Here is a 22,095-nt window from a genome sequence, read left to right on the forward strand (position 1 = left end):
ACGACCAGTCCTTACGAATGTTGGGTGCGCACGCCATACTGTCTCACCGTCCTTGCCTGTCAAATTCACTTCAGAAACACCAGCACCGCATCCGTCATCACAAGATAGCTCATATCTGTATCATGGTCACTAACCTGAAGATTGTCAGTTTCACCTTTATCATCACTTTGTGGCTGCTGTCTGGAAGTATCTTCTGCTGCCTCATCAACTTCTTCCAATAGGCATCCTACTGCTTTGTCTCTGTCTTTCACAAATGCAGTTATTCTTTCACTTTCTTCCTTTTCAACACTCTTCAGCAGGATCCATATTGAGATGTATACGCACAAAAAACTAAACGAATCTAGTAAAACACACCTGGGCGCATACTGATCGCAATGACCGAGAGACAAGTTACACTAACGGGCGCACCGGTGTAAAAGACCGCAGACTGACTCGACCATCTACCTCCCTGTATACAGGGCGACTGAGGAGGGGCTACCCTATCAGGTGGCTAGATGATCCCTTGGGGGAGATAGTCTGGAGGAGGGGGGGCATAGCTGACCTTCAGACGGATTCCTTGTCCAAAAGTTTTAGAGGTCAGTCGTTTAGACCGCTACGTGCCCAATTGAGGGTTAATTAAGGTACAGCATTTGCTTGGTGTGAAAATAGGAAACCATGGACAACCATCTCCTGGGCTGCTGATGTTGGGATTTGAATCCCCCATCTCCAGAATGCAATCTCACAGCTATGCGGTCCAAACCGCACGGCCAACTCACTTGGTGGTGATCATTTTGAATAGCAGATAGCCTAGTAGGCCTGTATGATTGTTTATAAATTTCATTCTATAGTGTAACCCATGTTACACGTCTGGCTCCTTGGCTCAAAGGTCAGCATACTGGCCTTTGATTCAGATGGCCTCAGGTTCGATTCTTGGCTGAGCCATGGATTCCAGCCTCCAGATTAATTCCTCTAGCTCGGAGGCGGGGTGTTTGTGTGCATCTCAATACACATCTTAATTTACGTTAACCTACAAACTACCAGAGGAACATGTAATAGTGAATACATCCCTCCAAATAGGGATGGTGCCAGGAAAAGCATCTATACATAAAGTTGGAGCTTAATCCAGACAGTGTGTCAACCGCAAGTAAATGGGTAAAGTCCAGGAAGTAGTAGTGTAGCCAACGAATTGTCGTTCTCATTTTGGTCATAAAAAGAAATGAGGCTGTAGTATTTCTTATTCATCTTGGAATTCATTTGCCTAATCACTGAGATACGGTAAGCGATTGGTAAGCTAAAATCAAATTAATGTAGAATTTATGAAAACAATTGAAAGTACCAGTAGTGTGCTTCCAAAGAGTCAAAAAATAACACTTGTCATGCAGATCACAAATTTGGTGCAGACTTTTGGATACCTATGCCTGAAAAACTGGCAAACTCTGAATTTAAGTACCGTAAGTGTTAAAAGGTAAGTTACTGAAATCTTTTGTAAATATATTAGGCAATACATGTTTCTTGAAAACGGTTGTGATTAACTTTTTTTTCTTGCAAGCTTTTATGGTCAACACATCAAAAGTTTTTGCTGTAAGACACACCCTTCCATGTTCTCATGTGCACGTGGTTTCTTTAATTTGTGATCTTAACAGACCCTATTGTGGGTTTTTGCTCACCCTTTACTATCAAACAGATCTTGCTACTTTAATATTTCCTTGAAATTCCAAATATGATTACTTTTGAACTTAGTATGCATCCTTCAATGCTTTTCAGAACATTACTTATCCTATGATAGCCTATCCATTTCAGGACATTTTCAAAGAAAAGTCAACTTCCATACAGGTCATGTGAAGGCTGCACCTTGCCACTAGGATTTAACTTGGTACTGGCACCTATTTCTGGTGTAGGCTGAGTTAATTCCAGAATTGTCTCGGTTGTAACATTTTCGACTTTGTGTTGTGAATCAAGGCCATGTCTTGTCAGGTGAATTGAGCATGCCTTTACTGCCATGGGTAGGCAGCCCTCTTCAAGATGATGTATCATACACATCTTTTTATGCCTTTGTGAATTTAGTGTCTACTGTGTATACCGAAGAGTGAGGCATTTTGTCCAGTTTATGCCTAGATAATGCTCAGATTCCAACAGATGTTTTTAGCATTTTTTTTTTTTTTTTTGCTTTGGGATATGTTTTATACACGTCTTTGCATAGTTCATTCATTGAATGTCACCTACTGTATATCTATACCATAGGAATAAGGAAGAAATTGAATTTGCTTGTAATGTTTATAATGACTGAGTCACTTCTCGTTATGATGCTATCTTGGACATGAAGTCTTGTGATAAGCTTTGTTTACTTTGAATCCACCATCTCCTGAATACAAGCTCACAGCTACATGACCCAGACTGCACTGCCAGCTTGCTTGGTCAATATCTGAATCATCTGTCATGTCATGCATGCAAATTAATCTATTTATACAAATTCTATAGAATCAATGATATAAGAAGATGAAGTATTTGGAAGTCGGCATCAAGGTGTCTAATAGATTCTCAATTCATTTTAACTTTCATTGATGGTTTGAATTATCAAGTGAGTTTGGACCATGTAGCTATCGGTTCACATTCAGAAGAACCCTACTGTTGGTAGTCCTGGAGATGGTTTCTCATTTTCACACCATGTCGATGTTTGAGCTGTACCATACATAAGGCCACGGTTACTTCCTTACTGTCGTTGCCATATAACTTGTTGGAGTCATTGCATTGTAAAACCAATAACAAAGAAAAAAATTGGTTGAATTACATTAACTGAGTGGCTGTGCGGTTTGGGTCATGTAGCTATCAGCTTGCATTCAGGAGATAGTGGGTTCAAACCCCACTGTCGGCAGCCCCAAAGATGGTTTTACGTGGTTTCCCATTTGGTATAAGTCCAGGATCCGCCGGCACGGGCGAGCACGGGCTCCGCGGCTGCTGCTCGTGCGTCTATATGACGTCATGTATGACGTGTTTAGCGAGTTGATGTTTGCAAACATGGCGGATAATTCGAAGGAACGTGTAGCAGCCGCTAAATGTATGAATTAATGGTCTGGTATATTTAGCTGTTTGAGACTGCGTAACACAATTCACAGCCACTAGATTGGGTTAAAAATTGACTAGTTGGATAGTGAAATAGATATTAACGGCGCGATATGATAGGGCTGACTTGATTTCGCAAAAACTTTACGAATATTAAGTACGTCCGGCAAGTAGGAAAAGCACTGATCTGGTTTGGTTAAGTCCGGCTAGTGGCAAAACCATTGGTCTAGAGACAAGCAAAAGGGGGTCGGTGGGCATAAGCCCCCATGTTAGGGCCGCGAAGCGGCCAACAGCCTCTAGCATCCTTTACGAAAGCAATTGTGATTCACCGAAAACCACTTTTATTTGCTAGTTGCTTTACTTCGCACTGACACAGATAGGAGGGAATGGGAAGGAAGTGGCCGTGGCCTTGATTAAGGTACAGTCCCAGCATTTGCCTGGTATGAAAATGGGGAGCCACGGAAAACCATCTTCAGGGCTGCCGACAGCATTACTAATTTAGCGCGGTGATCCACCGAAAACCACTGACAGTGACAGGTTAGGTTGTGATCCACCGAAAACCACTGGTAGTGACACGTTAGGTTAGGTTTGGTTAGGTTCGACAGCATTACTAATTTAGCGCGGTGATCCACCGAAATCCACTGATAGTGACAGGTTAGGTTGTGATCCACCGAAAACCACTGATAGTGACAGGTTAGGTTGTGATCCACCGAAAACCAAAACTAGTGACAGGTTAGGTTAGGTTTGGTTAGGTGCGACAGCATTACTAATTTAGCGGGGTGATCCACCGAAAACCACTGATAGTGTCAGGTTAGGTTGTGATCCACCGAAAACCAAAGCTGGTGACACGTTAGGTTAGGTTTGGTTAGGTGCGACAGCATTACTAATTTAGCGGGGTGATCCACCGAAAACCACTGATAGTGACACGTTAGGTTAGGTTTGGTTAGGTGCGACAGCATTACTAATTTAGCGGGGTGATCCACCGAAAACCACTGGTAGTGTCAGGTTAGGTTGTGATCCACCGAAAACCACTGATAGTGACAGGTTAGGTTGTGATCCACCGAAAACCACTGGTAGTGACACGTTAGGTTAGGTTCGGTTAGGTGCGACAGCATTGCTAATTGAGCGACTGTTGTTGGAAGTACACTTTTGGTGATGACATCACGAATAGGAAAGCAACACTATACACACGAGTATATTGCAACCACTGAGACAGGACATGAATTTATGGGTACTCACCAAAAGTTGGCACAGGAGTAGACAGAAGATGGACTTCTTGTGTTTACGTAGATGTACTCCCTCTTAAAATAATAATTACTAGTATGGATGCAGCACTGAACGGGAGTTATAATTGTTTTGGCTAGTTCTACTTCGTCTTAAAACAATCATCACGACTATCACAGAACTGAACACACGACTCGACTGTTTATCTCTAGTTATACTTCCTCTTAAAACTATAATCACGACTATGACAGAGCTGGACACACAACTCGATTGTTTTCGTCTAGTTGTAGGCCTACTTCCTCTTAAAATAGCAATCAAGACTATAACATACCTGGACACACGACTGGTTTGTTTTCGTCTACTTGTACTCCCTCTTCAAACAATAATCACACTGCTGGTAATGAAACTCGTGATTTGAGTTTGATGTATTTTTGTTCCTCGTAAAAGTTAAGTTGGCGACAGTTCAGAGAGAGACGACAGAGTCATCTTTTGGGGTAAATATTAATTACATTGCAATGCCATCTCTATTACTGGTAATGTACTATATGTATCTATATATACATCGTTTACGCTTCAAATTATCAAGTAACATGTTAGCTGAGTGGATAAGCTGATGGACTACGGAGTTGAAGATCGCCGGTTCAAGACGGCCTGCCACCAGGAATTGATAACAGGTAAGTTAAATTAGATTAGTATGCGAATATATAAGTCAAATAACTACGTATAAAATAGGTTAAATGGATGCCGGTGGAATACAGGCGGGGGCTGAAAGAAAGTGAAGGGAGAGGAAATAAAAGTTGAAAATTCTTCAGTATCTTTTAAGTTCTCCCCACCCGAAACCCCTCCTACCCAGGAGGTCCCGTAAGTATGTCGTCATAGCTGTGCCGGCGAATTCTGGCCTTGTTCCTCCCATTTTCATTCCAGACAAATGCAGGGGCTGTACCTTAGTTAAGCCCAATGGTCTCTTCCTTCTAACTCCTAGTCTTTTCCTATCCCATGGTCACCATAAGACCTGTCTTTGTCGGTGCGACGTAAAGCAGATACTGTGGAGCCTCTATTTAACATACGTACATTCATACATCACATGCATAATCATTATAGACAGTTATACTTTTCAGCATTAAGTCTGCAAGGCTCTGTGAATTTACTAAATGTCGCCACGATTCTCTCTCTATTTGCAAATAGTGCTGTGGCCTCATTTATTTCTATACCTCGTATCTTTAATCGTCAGAAACTGAGTTTAACCATCATTGTCTTGGTCTCCTTCTATGTCTCTTACCCTCCATAACAGATTCCATTATTCTCCTAGGTAACCTATCCTCCTCCATTCGCCTCACATGACCCCACCACTGAAGCCGGTTTATGTGTACAGCTTCATGCATCAAGTTCATTCCTAACTTAGCCTTTACCTCCTCATTCCTAGTACCCTCCTGTTTGTACCAGCAAAAATTCTCGCTACTTTCATGTCTGTTAATTCTAACTTGTGAATAAGATGTCCTGAGTCCACCCAGCGTTCGCTCCCGTAAAGCAAAGTTGGTCTGAAAACAGACCGATGTAAAGATAATTTGGTTGGGGAGCTGACTTCCTTCATATAGAATACTGTTGATCGCAGCTGCGAGTTCATTGCATTGGTCTGAAACCAACACTGGTTTTCATCCAACTTCCTCTCAACAACTGATCGCACCCTCCCTTCCAAGATGCCAGTGAATACTTTGCCTGTTACACTAGTCAACGAGATACCTCGATAGTTGTTGCAATCCTTCCTGTTCCATTCCTTATAGATAGGTGCAGTTACTGCTTTTGTCCAATCTAAAGGTACCTTACCAACACTATGCTAATCGTATTATTCTATGAAGCCATTTCATCCCTGTCTTCGCACTATACTTCACCATTTCAGGTCTAATTTCATCTATTCCTGCTGATTTATGACAATGGAGTTTATTTACCATCCTTTCCACTTCCTCAAGCGTAATTTCACCGACATCATTTTCCTCCTCCCCATAAGCTCCGTTGTTTGTGACACCACCATGAAGATTTCCTTTTACGTTCAGAAGATTTTCAAAATATTCCCTCCACCTGTCCAGTGATTCCCTGGGATCTATTGTGAGTTCACCTGAATTACCCAGAACACTGTTCATTTTCTTTTTCCCCTCCCTTCCTAAGATTCTTTATTACTCTCCAGAAAGGTTTCCATGTGCTGCTTGACCTAGCCTTTCCAGGTTATTTGACTTAAAAACAAGCCGGAAAATTCATGTTCTCTATTTGACAAACTTTATTTAATGGAGCTCACTATGTAACAAATTTTTGGGGAACTGTGAAATTTCTTTTGTGAAACTTCTCTGTTTAACACAAAACATTTCTCTTTTACAAACTAATTTTGGTTGAAAAATGAAAGGGAAAAACTTGCAACACCCAGAGTAGAAAACATTTGTGTTGACATTAAATTTTATAACACAGCTTGGCAATACAAGCAGTTTGTTTATCAAGGTGTTCAGAGTTCAGTTGTTGTTTCCACTCTATTAACGAGTGTCAGTCACGAAACTTTTGCCAAAGGTATGTTTACATTTTAATAGCAATACAATTACAAGTCCTTATTTCACTTAACCTGTTCCTAGTGCTACCAAACCAGTGCAGATTAGTACTGTGTGTCGAAAAGGGAAGTTTTGTACATTATGGAAAAGATATCTTTGTGGATGGAAGTGGAAAAGATGAAATTTGGGGTACTTGTAGTTCATTGTCGACTCTAAAGATAGTAACATGATTCTGAAAAATGCAGATCTTGTAGACATTGGTCAAAAACTGACCAAAACGCTTACCTATGTATGAGAATGTAATAATAATGTTATTGGCTTTACTTCCCACTAACTACTTTTTCAGTTTTTGGACGCTGAAGTGCCGGAATTTAATCCCGCAGTAGTTATTTTATGTGCCATTAAATCTACCGACATGAGGCTGATGTATTTGAGTGCCTTCAAATATCACTAGACTGAGCCAGGATTGAACCGGCCAAGTTGGGGTCAGAAGGCCAGCGCCTCAACCACCTGAGAAAAGAGATGGTGTAACACAAAATTATGCCTATATCTGGACCATTTATTCAAGAAAAGGCAGCTGAATAAACACAACATTTGGGGCTTGGAACATTCCAGACAACTTCTGGTTGGTTAGACAAATTTAAGAAGCATCACAGAAAAAGTTATATCAGGGGAAAGCAACAGCCTGTCTGAGGAAGATTGCAGCATTTGGAAATCTGAAATCTTGGGAGGGATTTTAAGAGTATATGCCTGACGTTTTCAAGATGGACAAAACAATCATTTTTATTTTAAAGTGCTTAGCGAACAAAACATTAGCTTTTAAGACCGACAGATGGTTTGGATGGTTCAGGTGACTGTTGTTATTTGTGCTAACATGTCTTGAAAAGAAAAAGAAGAAAAAAAAAAAAGAAAACTTCCTATGATAGGAAAAAATAAGCAGCCAAGATGTTTTGAAGGGCTCAAATCTTGGAGGTTGATCATTAGAGATGAGAATTATAGGCACTAAAAACAGTTAACATAGACAGGCGTCTAGGCTCTTAAATGAGCCAACATTTAAATAGCCACTGACATGTAAAATAGGCAACGAAATAGCATGAAAAAATTACTTATAATTTAATAACTCACTCAATTACTATAAAAGGAATTTACAAACAACGTTTCAATGTGTTCCTATAACAGTCTTGTTCTCCTCTCATGCATAATGTTTTTGTACTGAGAGAAAGATATCTCAATATCACATGAAGTGATTGGACAAAACTTCAGTGAAGTCACTTCATCTTGTTTTATTTCGCTGACAGCAGCTGCCTTCCCAGAGGTTCGGTCAAAACCTCCCCTGACTAAGTCCACAAACCTAAATGACTCCACCAGCGACATGCCACTCTTCTCCAACTTGGTGATTGCTCCCGGCAGCTTGTTGAAGTTTGAAGATGCTCCTGTTTATGCAGCGGCATATTAGCTCCCAACATTGCAGTGCATAGGTCTGAAGAAAATGGTTGTTGGTCGCTGCCCAAAGTGGACTGGTAGAATGGCTACATTGATACAGATTTCTGTACACGAATCAGATGCATCGCAGTATTTCTAAGTTGATCTATGTGGTATTTTTCTCACATTTGATCTGAAAAATAATAAAATTGACATAAATTACATTGTCCCTATATCTTAAATGTCTACAGTTGGGCTAATTGGCAATAATGCTTAATACTGTATATATCATGCATTTGTTTAATAAAAAAACCAGACTATTAGAAATTATGTTTCTAGAAGTACAAAACTTTAAAGTAGGATCAAGGGAATTAGTAATTTATATGGAAATATGTCCTCAAGGATTTTCAGTTATAATTTGGCAGTATCGTGTCGAGTTCACCGGGTGAAAAATATAATTAAAAAGATGTGAAATGATACAGAAGTAGTGTAAAGGAGGGATCCATCCTTTATGTTTGCCAAGGAACCATCAAGCTGGCCCTAGCTGTATTCTTACTTGGAAACGGAGGCACTATAAATCTCAGATTTGTGAACATTGTAACTTATTTGCTTCTATTCGCCAGCTTGTTTATTTAGTTAACGTACGAAATTTCATTTTTCTGTATTGAACCAAGAATTACAATAAATAAACTTGATATTTCCTCCTATTCAATACAATTTTAATGCTGTTATTCAATTACAACATATTAAATATCACAGGACTAGTTTCAACGTGTACTTGCATCATCTTCAGCTGTTATCGGAAAATAGACAACCATATATATAAAATTCATAACTTATCTTAAAATGTTTGGTTGAAAACACACAATAATTATAATTTAGTCTGGCTATTTCTAGCCGAGTGCAGCCCTTGTAATGCAGACCCTCCGGTGAGGGTGGGCGGCATCTGCCATGTGTAGGTAACTGCATGTTATTGTGGTGGAGGATAGTGTTATGTGTGGTGTGTGAGTTGCAGGGATGTTGGGGACAGCACAAACACCCAGCCCCCGGGCCACTGGAATTAACAAATGAAGGTTAAAATCCCCGACCCGGCCGGGAATCGAACCCGGGACCCTCTGAACCGAAGGCCAGTACGCTGACCCTTCAGCCAACGAGTCGGACATGAAAACACATTAAATCTATAATTAAAACCTTTGCTCATAAAAACTATTATGACAAGTAAAGGACTTGCAAGTCAGTCGTATAATAAAAATTCATTGGTTAGATGATATCCTTATGGACAAGCAGTTGTAGAGTTCTTAAATTTGTTGTGCGATTGATAAAATGTTATGTTCCATTCTACTACAGTGTGTATACTGCAGAACCATCTTGAAAAACGTGAAGGTTTGCCTTATAGAATTTTCTGGATAAAATCTTCTATGTCCTAGGCCTATGAGGTGTGGAAACATTAAAGTGGCTTCTTATGATGTTTATGAAACCAATGTTTCTTAGTTCAATGCGGAACCTGTATATATATTGAAAACGCGGTTAACGATCCAATGTTGTGTGTGTTGTGGCTCTATTCTGCAAAGAAAAAGGCAGGTGTACTGGGCAATTTTCTATAAAGAGAACATTTTTTTCTCTTCTCTGTAACCTTTTTTAAAAAATCAAAACACACACTACTTCTCAAAAATAATGAAATTGCGATCAACAGAGACGGGAATTTGCCTATTTTATTCCTGTGTCCAGAAACGTAGGCTTTTGAGATATAAATCCTTTTTTAGGGTCGTTTTATTTATATTTCATTGGTTTTATTGTGCCTATAAATGCCTATTTCAGGGGTTTGTGCCTATTTGGAGTATAACTGCCTATTTGATGTCTTTTGACTGTAGTTTTAAAAGCCTGTTTTCTTCCAGTCCATTATATTGTAGCTAGTGTGCTCGACAGAATTATCTTCTCTTTTCTCAATATCTGTTTACACCACGAACAAAATGGGAATCCTCAGAAGTCACCAGGAATAGTTCTAGGGAATTTTCCATCAGGAGAAACAAGGAACAATTTGACCTCGAAGCCTTCAACCCCTCCAACCTCCTAAGACATATGCGAGAACCAGTCAACGTCGAACTATGTTGCACAACCCATATGCCCTGAACCTCCCTTTCGTAAATCTCACTTCACATTTGGAAAGCTGTGTACTTCCTGATTATATCTTAAATCTCAGAATGTCTTCTTTGAAGGTGTCATAGGTATGACAAAACGATGTTTCAGACCGATAACCTAGATTGTAGGCCCCTTTAAACAAGCATCATTGAAGCAGCAAAATGACGTTTCAGAAACAATAATTAGGAACTGTTTCACAAAAGCAGTATTTTCTATGAAAGCAATAAAGGAAGGATGCAGCTCAGTGTCTTCACTTGAAGCAGTGGCGGCTCGTGGCTGTAAAGTATGGTGAAGAGCTGTTACCCGTTTGGTTTCGAGCGACAGATTTAGGAACTTCTTTCTTTCTTTCTTTCTTTCTTTCTTTCTTAATCTGCTTACCCTCCAAGGTTGGTTTTTCCCTCGGACTCAGCGAGGAATTCCACCTGTACCGCCTCAAGGACAGTGTCCTGGAGCTCCCGACTCTGGGTCGGGGGATATAAATTGGGAGGATGACCAGTACCTCGCCCAGGCGGCCTCACCTGCTATGCTGAACAGGGGCCTTGGTGGGGGATGGGAAGATTGAAAGGGATAGACAAGGAAGAGGGAAGGAAGCGGCCGTGGCCTTAAGTTCGGTACCATCCTGGCATTTGCCTGGAGGAGAAGTGGGAAACCACGGAAAACCACTTCCAGGATTGCTGAGACGGGAATCGAGCCCACCTCTATTCAGTTGATCTCCCGAGGCTAAGTGGACCCTGTTCCAGCCCTCGTACCACTTTTCAAATTTTGTGGCAGAGCCGGGAGTCGAACCTGGTCCTCCGGGGTGGCAGCTAATCACACTAACCACTACACTACAGAGGAGGACAAGATTTAGGAAGTACGTGTTGTTTTTGGTTGTTTTGTACTCGTACCCATGACTGGCGGAGGGTCCAGCACGTGACCACAGTTTATTGAATTTAATGTTTCATCATGACCACGAAAAGCTAGTTCTTGCTTGCTTACTTAAATAGAGCACTGCATCAATTATCAACTGAAGGAAAAGCCTATTTAAATGTACATTTTCATTGAACTATACAATTACAATATACAGTCTGGCATTTTCCTTCAGGATATCAGAGATCGTATTTTGGTTTTTTTCCAATGTCTTAAAATCTAGCTGCCGTATTTTATGTTCTGCAGAGTCTGAGTGCTTATGTAAAGAACGTGTTATGTTCAAAAGGGCTGAAAATCCTTCTTTATTCCAAACGTTATTTTTATTGATAAAAGGCAAACAGGCCCAACAAAACAACTTCTGTAGAGCTGGAGAGGAGCACAACCATGGAAATTCCTTAAACCACTATCGTTTGAAACTAAGATTGTAAGATTTACTGGAATGTTTCACTTTTTTGTAGCACAAATTTGCAGTGATTCAGTAGGGCGATCAAAACGTAGAACTTCATTCTGATCTTCGTTTCTCCAACGTGAAAATGGTGTTTATAATAAAATGCACACTATGTCATAAAAAGGATGCATATTTAAATAAAACAGCACAACCCTACGAATGAACCATGATGAGTAAGTACTCGTACTTCACACAGGATGACGCAGGGAAGACGAAACATTCCGCTCTTCCGACAACTTCACTAGCACATTCCACTATGTGGAAAGTACGCGGGTGACGTCACGGTTGTCATGGCGACCGCCAAGGCCAAGCGCTAGGAGGGAGCACTTGGGAGGTAGAGGCAGCTGCGGAATCTCTCGTCTTCACTCAGTCTTGCAGGTTATATGTTTAGACTGAAGAAGATTTTAGACAAAAAGTGTTAACTTAAGACATAATTTTATTGTAGTATGACTTTTAAAATATTATAAGATTGTCAATTAGTTTTATAAGAGTAATTTTGAACCAAAGAATTGTGTATGGTCTTACACAATCTTAGATTAATGATAGTTTGGCTGATGATGCTCACGAAAAGGAGCAAAACATGTACCATATAAACATCATAATAAATATGTAAGTTTGTGACATATTTTTATTGTATTGAAAAGGTGGCAATTGGCAAACTAAAGGAATTGTATTCACTCAGTCTCACGCGCCGTACTGTGGCTGACAGCCGGCGCTTTCGTGAGTTCCCCTGGTTCTCATCAGGTGATGAGGTGCTCCAAACGCCGTACAATAAAACATTTTCTTTCCATAAAACCAACAAATGTCATAAGAAAAATAAATTTAAGTAATTCATTATGGTAAAAATAAGCCGCCCCTGACTTGAAGAGCTTTGGGACCAACTGCAAATAGCATGTGTAATTAATGAGGACATACCACCGGATGAATTTTTAAGAGAGGATGAAGACGTTGCTGTTGTTAATTTATCCAACCGTTAATGAAATTCTCGACTCTGTCATAGAGGGGATATCCAAAATGAAGTTTATGCGGAAGATAATGAAGATAGTGACGCTCTTCCTCCTTCCAAAAAAGGAAGTCATGGCTGCTTTTGATGGTATTTGTTATTGATTCCAGTTTACTGAATATATACCAGATGACATTCCTCATTGTTTCATGGGGACACTTTTACGACCAGCGCTCTGCGAAAATGTTTCAGCAGGACATCGGGCAGTACTTTGAAGTGGGCAATGATTGAAGACCTTTTTCTAAGGGGGTTGATGTTTTTTTTACAGAGCAAGTAGCTATGCAGTTTGGGTCACGTAACTATCAGCTTCCATTTGGGAGATAGCGGGTTCAAACTCCACTGTCAGCAGACCTGAAGATTTTTTTCTGTGGTTTTCCATTTTCACTCCAGGCAAATATTGGAGCTCTACCTTAGTTAAGGCCATGGGTCGCTTCCTTCCAGCTCTTAGCTCTTTCCTATCCCGTGGTCACCATAAGATCTTTCTCTGTTGGTGCGACATAAAGCAGATTGTAAAAAAAAAAAAAAAGTTTTACTTGAGTATTGTTTACTATGTTCGAAAATACTGTAGCTTATCTGCATACGTGCATTAAAATAAAGATGTAGTTCTTAACTAAAAAAAAAAAAGTGTGATTTCTGTACAATGACATTTCTATTTAATGAAATTTTTCGTAAGAACTGAACAGTTCGTTAAATTAAGGTTCTACTGTATGTTGTAGCTCTGTTGTCTGGGTGTGCAGCTTATTAACATATATGAAAAACATATACACATGCTGATTGGTGGAAGCAACAAATATTTTAAAAATTCATACATGTATAACATGGATTTACTTTGAGGGGGTGACATGCTTCATTTACCCTTAGATGTAGTGATGTTTGACGAGTGTTAATTTACTCGCTGCCTTAATTGATCATTGTTCTTTAGAATTCATTGGAAAAAAAGAGCTTGACCAAGTTAATCTTTTTTGAAGGAGCTCTATTAAATATTTTTATCAATTCTTTATTTTTTACATGGTATGCAATCCCTTTGAACTCCATGAAAAAAATATACTTTTGAAATAATTTTGAAATGTGTTTGGTATGCAAAGAGTTTGGATATTATAAATTAATTTTAGTGTGTTATAATGCTTTATTTAATTTCAGAATAATTGACTGGATCATTGCATTTAATTTCAGATCAGAATACTAGTACCAGATCATTGCATTGGCAAAATTACTGTGGTACTGGCTGGAGTAATCTTACTTTTTCCTTGCTGTTATTTATTTACTTATTTATAATTTGTAGGTCTTTCACATGTTGATAGATTGATTTTCATTTCAGGTGTGTGAGGATGACTCTCTTCCAAAGATTATTTGCAATCACTGTGTGGAAAAACTGGAAAGTTTCTATGACTTTCGAGAATCCTGTGTCAATGCTGAGTCGATGTTGGAGAGCTATTTCACATCTTTGAGGTTTTCTGATGACTTTACCCGGGAAGGAAAGGTATTCTTGCAAATTACTGTAAAATATTAAAGAATGGTGCGTACTATCTCTAAAGGGTTCAATTCAATTTTTCAATTCAATCAATACTGATCTGCATTTAGGGCAGTCGCCCAGGTGGCAGATTCCCTATCTGTTGCTTTCCTAGCCTTTTCCTAAATGATTTCAAAGAAATTGGAAATTTATTGAACATCTCCCTTGGTAAGTTATTCCAATCCCTAACTCCCCTTCCTTTCTGTCAGTTGTTCATTTTCATTACCTTCAAACCTATAGAGTTAAAATTGCTGGTACTCAGTTCTGTCTGCCAGGTGTGCTTTGCCCACAGTTATTGGTTTCTCAAGCATACTAATGAGCCTGCATTCAGCTTGAGATTGTCAGTATTTTTATCTACATTGCACTAAGATATACTCAATTTCTTAGACTTGGTGCATGTATTGTTCATTGTTTGAAATCTTAATTCTGCAAAGAGCATTAGCGTGTTATGTGAATTGACATGGTAGTGGACATCTTGCAAACATCATTATACAGAGAAATTAAATTTGTTGTTAAACATATCACAGCCATCATAAATGATCCAAGAGTTTTAAGGTAGTGATTGCTTGTAAAGGAACACAGTCAGTTTTATTGTTTTAGGGCTAAAGGCTTTGTGTGAGGATTATAAATCTGTTGCAGAACACGCTTGTAGAATAAATTCAAGAATTGAGAGGTTTGAGCCAGCAGAACTTTAAACAGGTCACTGTGCTCAACTACCAAAATATTTTCCGTATTTTATTTGATGCATCAGCTTTCTGTTATTAGAATTCAACTGGAAGTAGTGTTATTTTGGCAAAGTAGATTCCAGGGCTCTGTTTCATAAAACTAACTAATAATATTAGAACTTATAAAAATAATTATTAATTAACCAAATTCTGTTTCATAACTAATAAAATATCTTCTCTAATAATATTAGTTCATTAGTCAGTGATACAAATGGAGGGTAGAATCGGTCTGTTGAATATGTTCTTGGTTTGCCTTTGTTCTTAGCAGGAGGCTAATGCTTGACTACAACAGACTATTAATCCACATGTTCAAAAGGCTCATTTGATATTTTCGTTGTTGTGAATTTGATACATATGAAAATGGATAAAAGAAGTGAAAATAATCTGAGAGAAGAAAACTTTGCTGAAAGTGATTGAGTTAAAGCGTCAACTATTCGCAGCCTTTTGCACACTAAAATCCTCCTTGTTCCTTTCACTTTTTTATTTCATGTGCTCTTAAAAATCTGTCAGGATGGACTAACAAAATCTTTGTTTACTACCCCCTGTTGGTGGGGGCGGTAGAATAACAGCCACGGTATCCCCTGCCTGTTGTATGAGGTGACTAAAAGGGGTCCCAGGGCTCTCATCTTGAGAGTGTGGGTTGGCGAACATGGGGCATTGAGACGAGTCCTGCCATTGTTTCAACTTACTTGTGCTAGGCTCATTTTCATCTACCCTTCCAACGTTCCTAGTTCAACTCTTGTCCTTTTCCAACCCTGACAGTATTAGGCTGCGAGGCCAAGAGAGTCTTTCATTTTCACGCCCTTCGTGGCCCTCTTTCTTTGGTCGATACCTTCATTTTTCAGAATGTTGGATCCTTTCCATTTTTCTATCTGATTAGTGTTATTATAGATGATGGTTGCCTTGTTGTAGCCTACTTCCTCGTAAAACAATAATCACCACCATCATCTTGGTTTACTAGTGATATAAGCCAAGATTTTAAAGGATACTTGAGAGTGTCCGAGCAGAACTGCACTAGATAAACACAATGATACTGTGTATTACTACCATTCGGTGGAGTGCAATGCGAAGCTGCTATTTTAAGGTTATGCTTCATGGAACGTTCTATTACCAATCCTATCAAGCAAATACTCAAAAGTTCTGTAATCTAACCTAAATCTCCCATTGTACCGGTATTCATATGTTTGTTACATGCCAGTACAGGCTATTTTCGACGTAACATTTATTGTACCAATATAATGGTCCGTTATTGGACATTATAAATTTTCCAGCTAACTCATTCTTGGTTGCCTGCATTTTGGAAATGAGACAAAGTCTCTCATAATGCATTGGCACTGCTGGTGGCTTCAAGTAGCCTATGCAGTGGCCTTCACAGTGTGCACTAGCCATGCATCTTGGCGGGTGTGCTAAGTACCAACTGATGAGCCCAACTTAGCACACGGGGGCGAAACGCAGGCAACCAAGAATGAGTTAGCTGGAAAATTTATAATGTCCAATAACAGACCATTATATTGGTATTATAAATTTACTCATTCAGGACAAATATTTCATGTTCCCTATGGGAATCAACATCTATAACATTTATTGAACGGTGAATACCTACACTCGTTCCTTATCACTATTTGAATCAGTCGACCATTTCTGTGATCTTCACGAGTTTATGCCAAAATATTAAAATACCACTGACTTTGGTTTCACTAATAATATGAATTATGAGTCAAAATACACTCATGGAAATAATCCTAATAATATGAGTAACCTTTATTAGTCATGTTGTCTACGAAACAATTTACTAATATTGTTAGGAATATCTACTAATAATTTTGACTCATAAACTAATTACTAATATTATTAGCTAATAACTCTATGAAACATTAGTAACATAGTTAATATTATTGGTTTCTTACTAATACTATTAGTGAAAGATGTTTTATGAAATAGGGCCCAGGTTATTATTCCGGTTCTTATTGAACCGCTGTCAACAGTTGTCCTATATGTTATGAAAAAAAGAATATTACTCTGTATTGACTGTAGTGACTTGTCTAGGAAATCCATTGTAGATTACATGATCTACGACTGGGAAATGAAGAGGAATGTTACAGATGTAAGGGTAATATCATCAGAGGCTCTAGATAGTGACCACAGACTATTTGTAATGAAACTGAAAACAATGACAGAATGAAAGAGAACAGAGAAGCAAGAAAGACTTATCAAAATATGGAAACTGAAGGAAAAGGAAACCAAGGAAGAATACCAGGAAAAAATAAGATTGAAATTACCAACAGATGATACAAAAACAGGAGAGGAGGAATGGGAAAGGTTCAAGAGGACACTAGTAAAAATGACAGAGGAAGTTTGTGGGATAACTGGTGCCAGAAAAAGATGCAAGGAGACCCCATGGTGGAACGACACGAGTCAAAGCGGCAGTTAGGGAGAAGAATAGAACTCCCAGGGTGTGGTTTCAACAGAGGACAACAGAGACATGACAAGAATATAAGACCAAAAAGGAAGAAGCTAAAAAGGTTGTAACATAGAAGAAAAAATGGATGGAAATATGGACAAACATGATGGAAGAGGATAGCAAAGGAAATAAAATAGTACTGTATGGAATGGTCAAGAGCAGGAGGAAAGACATGAGGGAAGATGTTATAATGATAGATAAAAATGGTAATGATATGCAGGAAATGGAGAAACTCAAAGGAATGTGGAAGGACTATTTCGAAGATTTACTAAACCCAGGAGGAGGCACTGGGGAGGAAAGTAGAAGCAGGGAGGAAGTAAGAAATACAGAAAAAGAAGGGCAGAAGTGGAGCTAGCACTGGACAAGATGAAAGGCGGGAAAGCCCCAGGTATAGATGAAGTGAGTATTGAGATGGTGAAGGCAGCAGGGGAGTTAGGGAAACCGTGGCTTTATAGTGTGTTGAAAGTAGTATGGAAGGAAATGAAGACCCCTGAACATTGGAAGATTGGGGTATAATCATACGCATTTTCAAGAATATGAATAGAAAAGAGTTTAAGAACTATAGGGGAGTCACATTGATATGCCACTTTGCAAAGGTGTTTGAGAAGATTCTGGAGAATAGAATCAGAAAGAGGGTGGAAGAAAAGTTAATAGAAGAGCAGTATGGCTTCAGATCAGGAAGGTCCACAGTAGACCTCATATTAGCAATAAGGCAGCTACAAGAGCGTCATTATGAATGGGGTAAGGATCTTATGATGGCCTTCATGGACTTTGAGAAATCTTATGACTCTCTCTCTCTCTCTGTGTGTGTGTGTGTGTGTGTGCGCGTGTGTGTGTGTGTGCGTGTGTGTGTGTGTGTGTGTGTAGAAACAAGGTATTTGAAGCCCTACAGAAGGAAGGTGTCTAGGAGCAGACCGTAGAAAGTGTGAAAGAGATGTACAATGGGACTGTCAGTTGTGTGAAAATAGGAGGAGAGAGAACAGGCTGGTTTGAGCAAAAAGGTGGATTAAAACGAGGAAGTGCTCTGTCACCTTTGCTTTTCATAGTAACAATGGACGAGATAATGACAAAAGTGGCAATGAAAATTGGAGAAGGAAAAATAAAAGTGATGTTTGCAGATGACCTGTTATTCTGGGGAGAAAAGGAAGAGGATATCCAGGAACAGTTAGATGCTTGGGTAGAGGAGGTGGAACAATATGGAAGAAATGTACAGTTTTGTTTTAAGCTTGGCAAGACACCAAAAGAAACGCAGGCGATGCTGGTTTGTGTTTATCAAGATCAAGCACTGTCCTTGAAGTGTGTGTACCAGTGCTTTGCCTGTTTTCGAGGAGGCCGTGAAAATGTTTCTGACAACCCCCATAACGAAAGACTGGCGACCGCCGCCAGTGACGAAAACATTGAGAAGGTGAGGACATTAATCACAAACGATCGGCGATTAACTGTGTGCATGCTAGCGGATGAACTGCAAATTAACCGTGAATCCGTGCCACAAATCGTTACCCAGAAGTTAGGGAAGAGGAAAAAGTGTTCTCGTCTTGTGCCACATCAGTTGACTGATGATCGGAATTCCTTATGGAATCTATGGCAGGGCTGGGAATAGAACCTGGGCCACCGAGGACAGCAGCCAGTAGTGCTAACCATTTCACTACAAAGGTAGACACCAGATGATCACAGAATACTGTTGTGTATGAAAGAATACTATGGCATTTGATATAAGGTACACTTTGTCACAAAAAAGTGATTGGCTAAAAATAACTTCCTGAAGACAAGCATGACTGAAAGGCTGGAGCTCATTATTAGCGGAAACTAATCGAACTCCTTTTGATTTTGCAGAAGGGGAGTCGGAGTTGGTTTCGGGATTTAATGTTGGATAGAATTTCTTGGCTAGTTAATACATGCAGGTTTATCTCCATTTTGCCAATAAGGGAGTGCACTTCACTGATTTTAGAAGAAATTGAAATCATAACATAAATTGCTCTAAACCTTGCTCATTACTTTCCTAACATGACAGAACTATAATGCATGATAGTGAATTGGCACCATTGCTGGCTTCTCACCAAGGCGACCTTGGTTTAAAATGCCAGTCAGTGCATGTGGGATTTTGAGATTAAAAAGTTACATCTCCATGGATTGGATTCCACGTAAAACTGGAGGTCCCATGGCTATGATCACAGCATCAACAGTAGTGTAAAACTACAAGCTTGCTATTATAGATCTATGCAAGCTTTTTGGCAGTGTATATTGGACAAATGTACATTAGAGCAAGACAAAGAATATTTTATTATGAATGACCATAGAATGGTATGAAGTGTGCCTATATAAAGCTTGATACTTTATTCTTCTGTATAAGAGTCTGTTCAGTTTTTTGTTCAGGAAGTGTACACATTATAAAAAATCCTTTTTGTTTTATGTTATAAAAATTTTCATCTATTTGGTTTCTTTTTCCTGGTATATGTTTAACTTCTGTTTCTTAGGTGGAATGTTAGTGCGCTAAATGTATGGTTTGTGGATTATTTTATTTCCAGTCTCATTACATATTTGCTTACTGTCCAGAACTAGTTTCAGAAGTCATTACTGTCATGTGTTGTGTAAAGGCAGTTCTAATTATTTAAAATTAAGCAAGCTACATATTATCCTTACTTTACTCTGCTGTACTGTGCTAGCCTTCTTCAGAAACTAATGATTTCCAGTTGGAAGTATAAAAGGGCTATTTAGGACATCTATCTGGAGGTCAGGATTTTGAGCTCAATTTGGAGTCCAAAGCTAATAAGAGTAAATTTCAAAGTATGTTTTCTAGTGGTGTGTTAATATTATTAGATTCAAAATATTGTGCTATTTTCCTGTTGGCCATTACTGTGGTGTATGTTTTTTGTAATTACATCTGGAAATTTTTATGTTAAGTTATATGTGCACAGGTGTATGTCAAGGAAGGAAGTCCCCCAAAGAAGAAGGTGTCAGAGTCTGATGCTTTAGCCAAGCATCATCACAAATCTACTGTTACAAGTTCCACAGATGGCCTCAATAGCCTTGTGCAGGCAGCTGGCATACAGATTGTCAGTGATGCAGATGGTACCCGGGTCCAGCAGTACAAATGTGCCATGCAGGTAATGAATTTATTATGAGGTATTGATAACTAGTTTGAAATTTGAATGTTCCGATAGACACCTGGAATATCCAAGTACTTAAGGTAATTACAGTAATTCAAGTGGTTACAAGGATATCAAAACTTAAAGGATGTCACCATTTCTGTTTCCTGATACCTTGTAAGAAGCTGGATATTTCAAACATCCAGTTCATGTGATGTGATGTGACACATCTAATTTGAAGAAGTGAGATTATTCATGAAGCATATTCAGTTCAAGCATAAAACATATTTTAGTTCTTCCTGTTTTTGTTTGGAGAGGCTGTCCAACACCATGTTTGTGAAACACACATCATGATGGACTGTTCAGCATTTTGACATGTAATCTATAAACATGTATGAATGAATTAAGCTCCTCCACAATCTTCTATGTGCAAGTACCTCTATGGCCTCATTTAGTTCATGAACTCTTATCTTTAAATCATTAAAAGCTGAGTTAATGAAACCGAGTGAGTGGCTGTGCAGTTTGTTTCACGTAGCTGTCAGTTTGCATTCGGGAGATAGTGGGTTTAAACCCCACTGTCAGCAGCCCTGAATATGGTTTCCCATTTTCACACTAGGCAACTGCTGGGACTATACCTTATGCAAGGCCATGGTTGCTTCCTTCCCACTCCCAGCCCTTTCCTCTCCCATCATCACCATCAGACCTATCTGTGTCGGTGTGACATAAAGCAAAATTGTAAATTGAAATAACAAATGCAAAGACTGATCAGCAAAGATTGAGGTTTATTTTTTTGTCAACTCTTCCTTTGTAGTTGCACGTTTGTGAAGTGCAGTACACATTTTAAGGGAACAGGTTTCATATACAGTCTGTGACAATCAAGTTCGGTGAATAGTCCTGTACTATCAAAAAAAGATGAACAATGCACGACAGTGCCCTTACTGTCCTTCGAAATAGTCCCCTCCCATAACTATGCACTGCTGATATCGGCGATACATGTCCTGGAAACTTTGCAAGAAGGCTTCCTTTGGGATGGTGTTCGAAAGCCTCGTCACGTTTTGTTGGATGTCAGGAATATCGTCAAATATATTTCCTTTCAAAGCGAGTTTGAGTCGTGGGTATAGGAAGAAGTCTGGAGGATTGAGATCTGGCAAGTATGGGGGGTGTTCAAGTTGCACCACCCCCTTTTTTTGCCATGAACTGTTTGACTAAATTGGCTGTGTGTAGGCGAGCGTTGTCATGGACAAAAAATATTGTTCGTACTGGGGTCGTACCCTGCGTAGACATTTCATGAAACGGGTCAAAATTTCAATGTACCGTGGAGCATTCAACGTCGTTCCCTCGGGTAGAAATTCCTTATAGATAATTCCTTGACTATCGAAAAGGGTGATGAGTATCATTTTAATGCGCGACTTTTCGGCTCTGACCTTTTTCCGATGAGGGGATCCCAGAGAATGCCATTCCATGCTTTGCCGTTTCGTTTCATGGTCATACCTGAGACACCAGGTTTCATTCTCAGTGACAATACACTTCAAGAAATTTGGTGTCGCATCTGCCGTTTCGACAAAATCCTGTGAAAGCCTCTAAACGTGCCTGCTTCT

At 39.3% G+C, this 22,095-nt stretch overlaps 1 protein-coding gene across 2 annotated transcripts in view; it reads left to right on the forward strand.

The window, feature by feature from the left end:
• LOC136864443 (uncharacterized) overlaps positions 1–22,095 on the forward strand; it is a 106,856-nt gene that overhangs the window by 5,940 nt on the left and 78,821 nt on the right. For both annotated transcript variants that reach the window (XM_067141444.2, XM_067141446.2), the window contains exons 2-3: positions 14,034–14,195; positions 20,327–20,515. In XM_067141444.2, coding sequence (XP_066997545.2) covers positions 14,034–14,195; positions 20,327–20,515 — 351 coding nt within the window. The remainder of the gene's footprint in view (positions 1–14,033; positions 14,196–20,326; positions 20,516–22,095) is intronic.

This window comes from Anabrus simplex, chromosome 2, assembly GCF_040414725.1.
Source record: "Anabrus simplex isolate iqAnaSimp1 chromosome 2, ASM4041472v1, whole genome shotgun sequence".
NCBI lineage: Eukaryota > Metazoa > Arthropoda > Insecta > Orthoptera > Tettigoniidae > Anabrus > Anabrus simplex.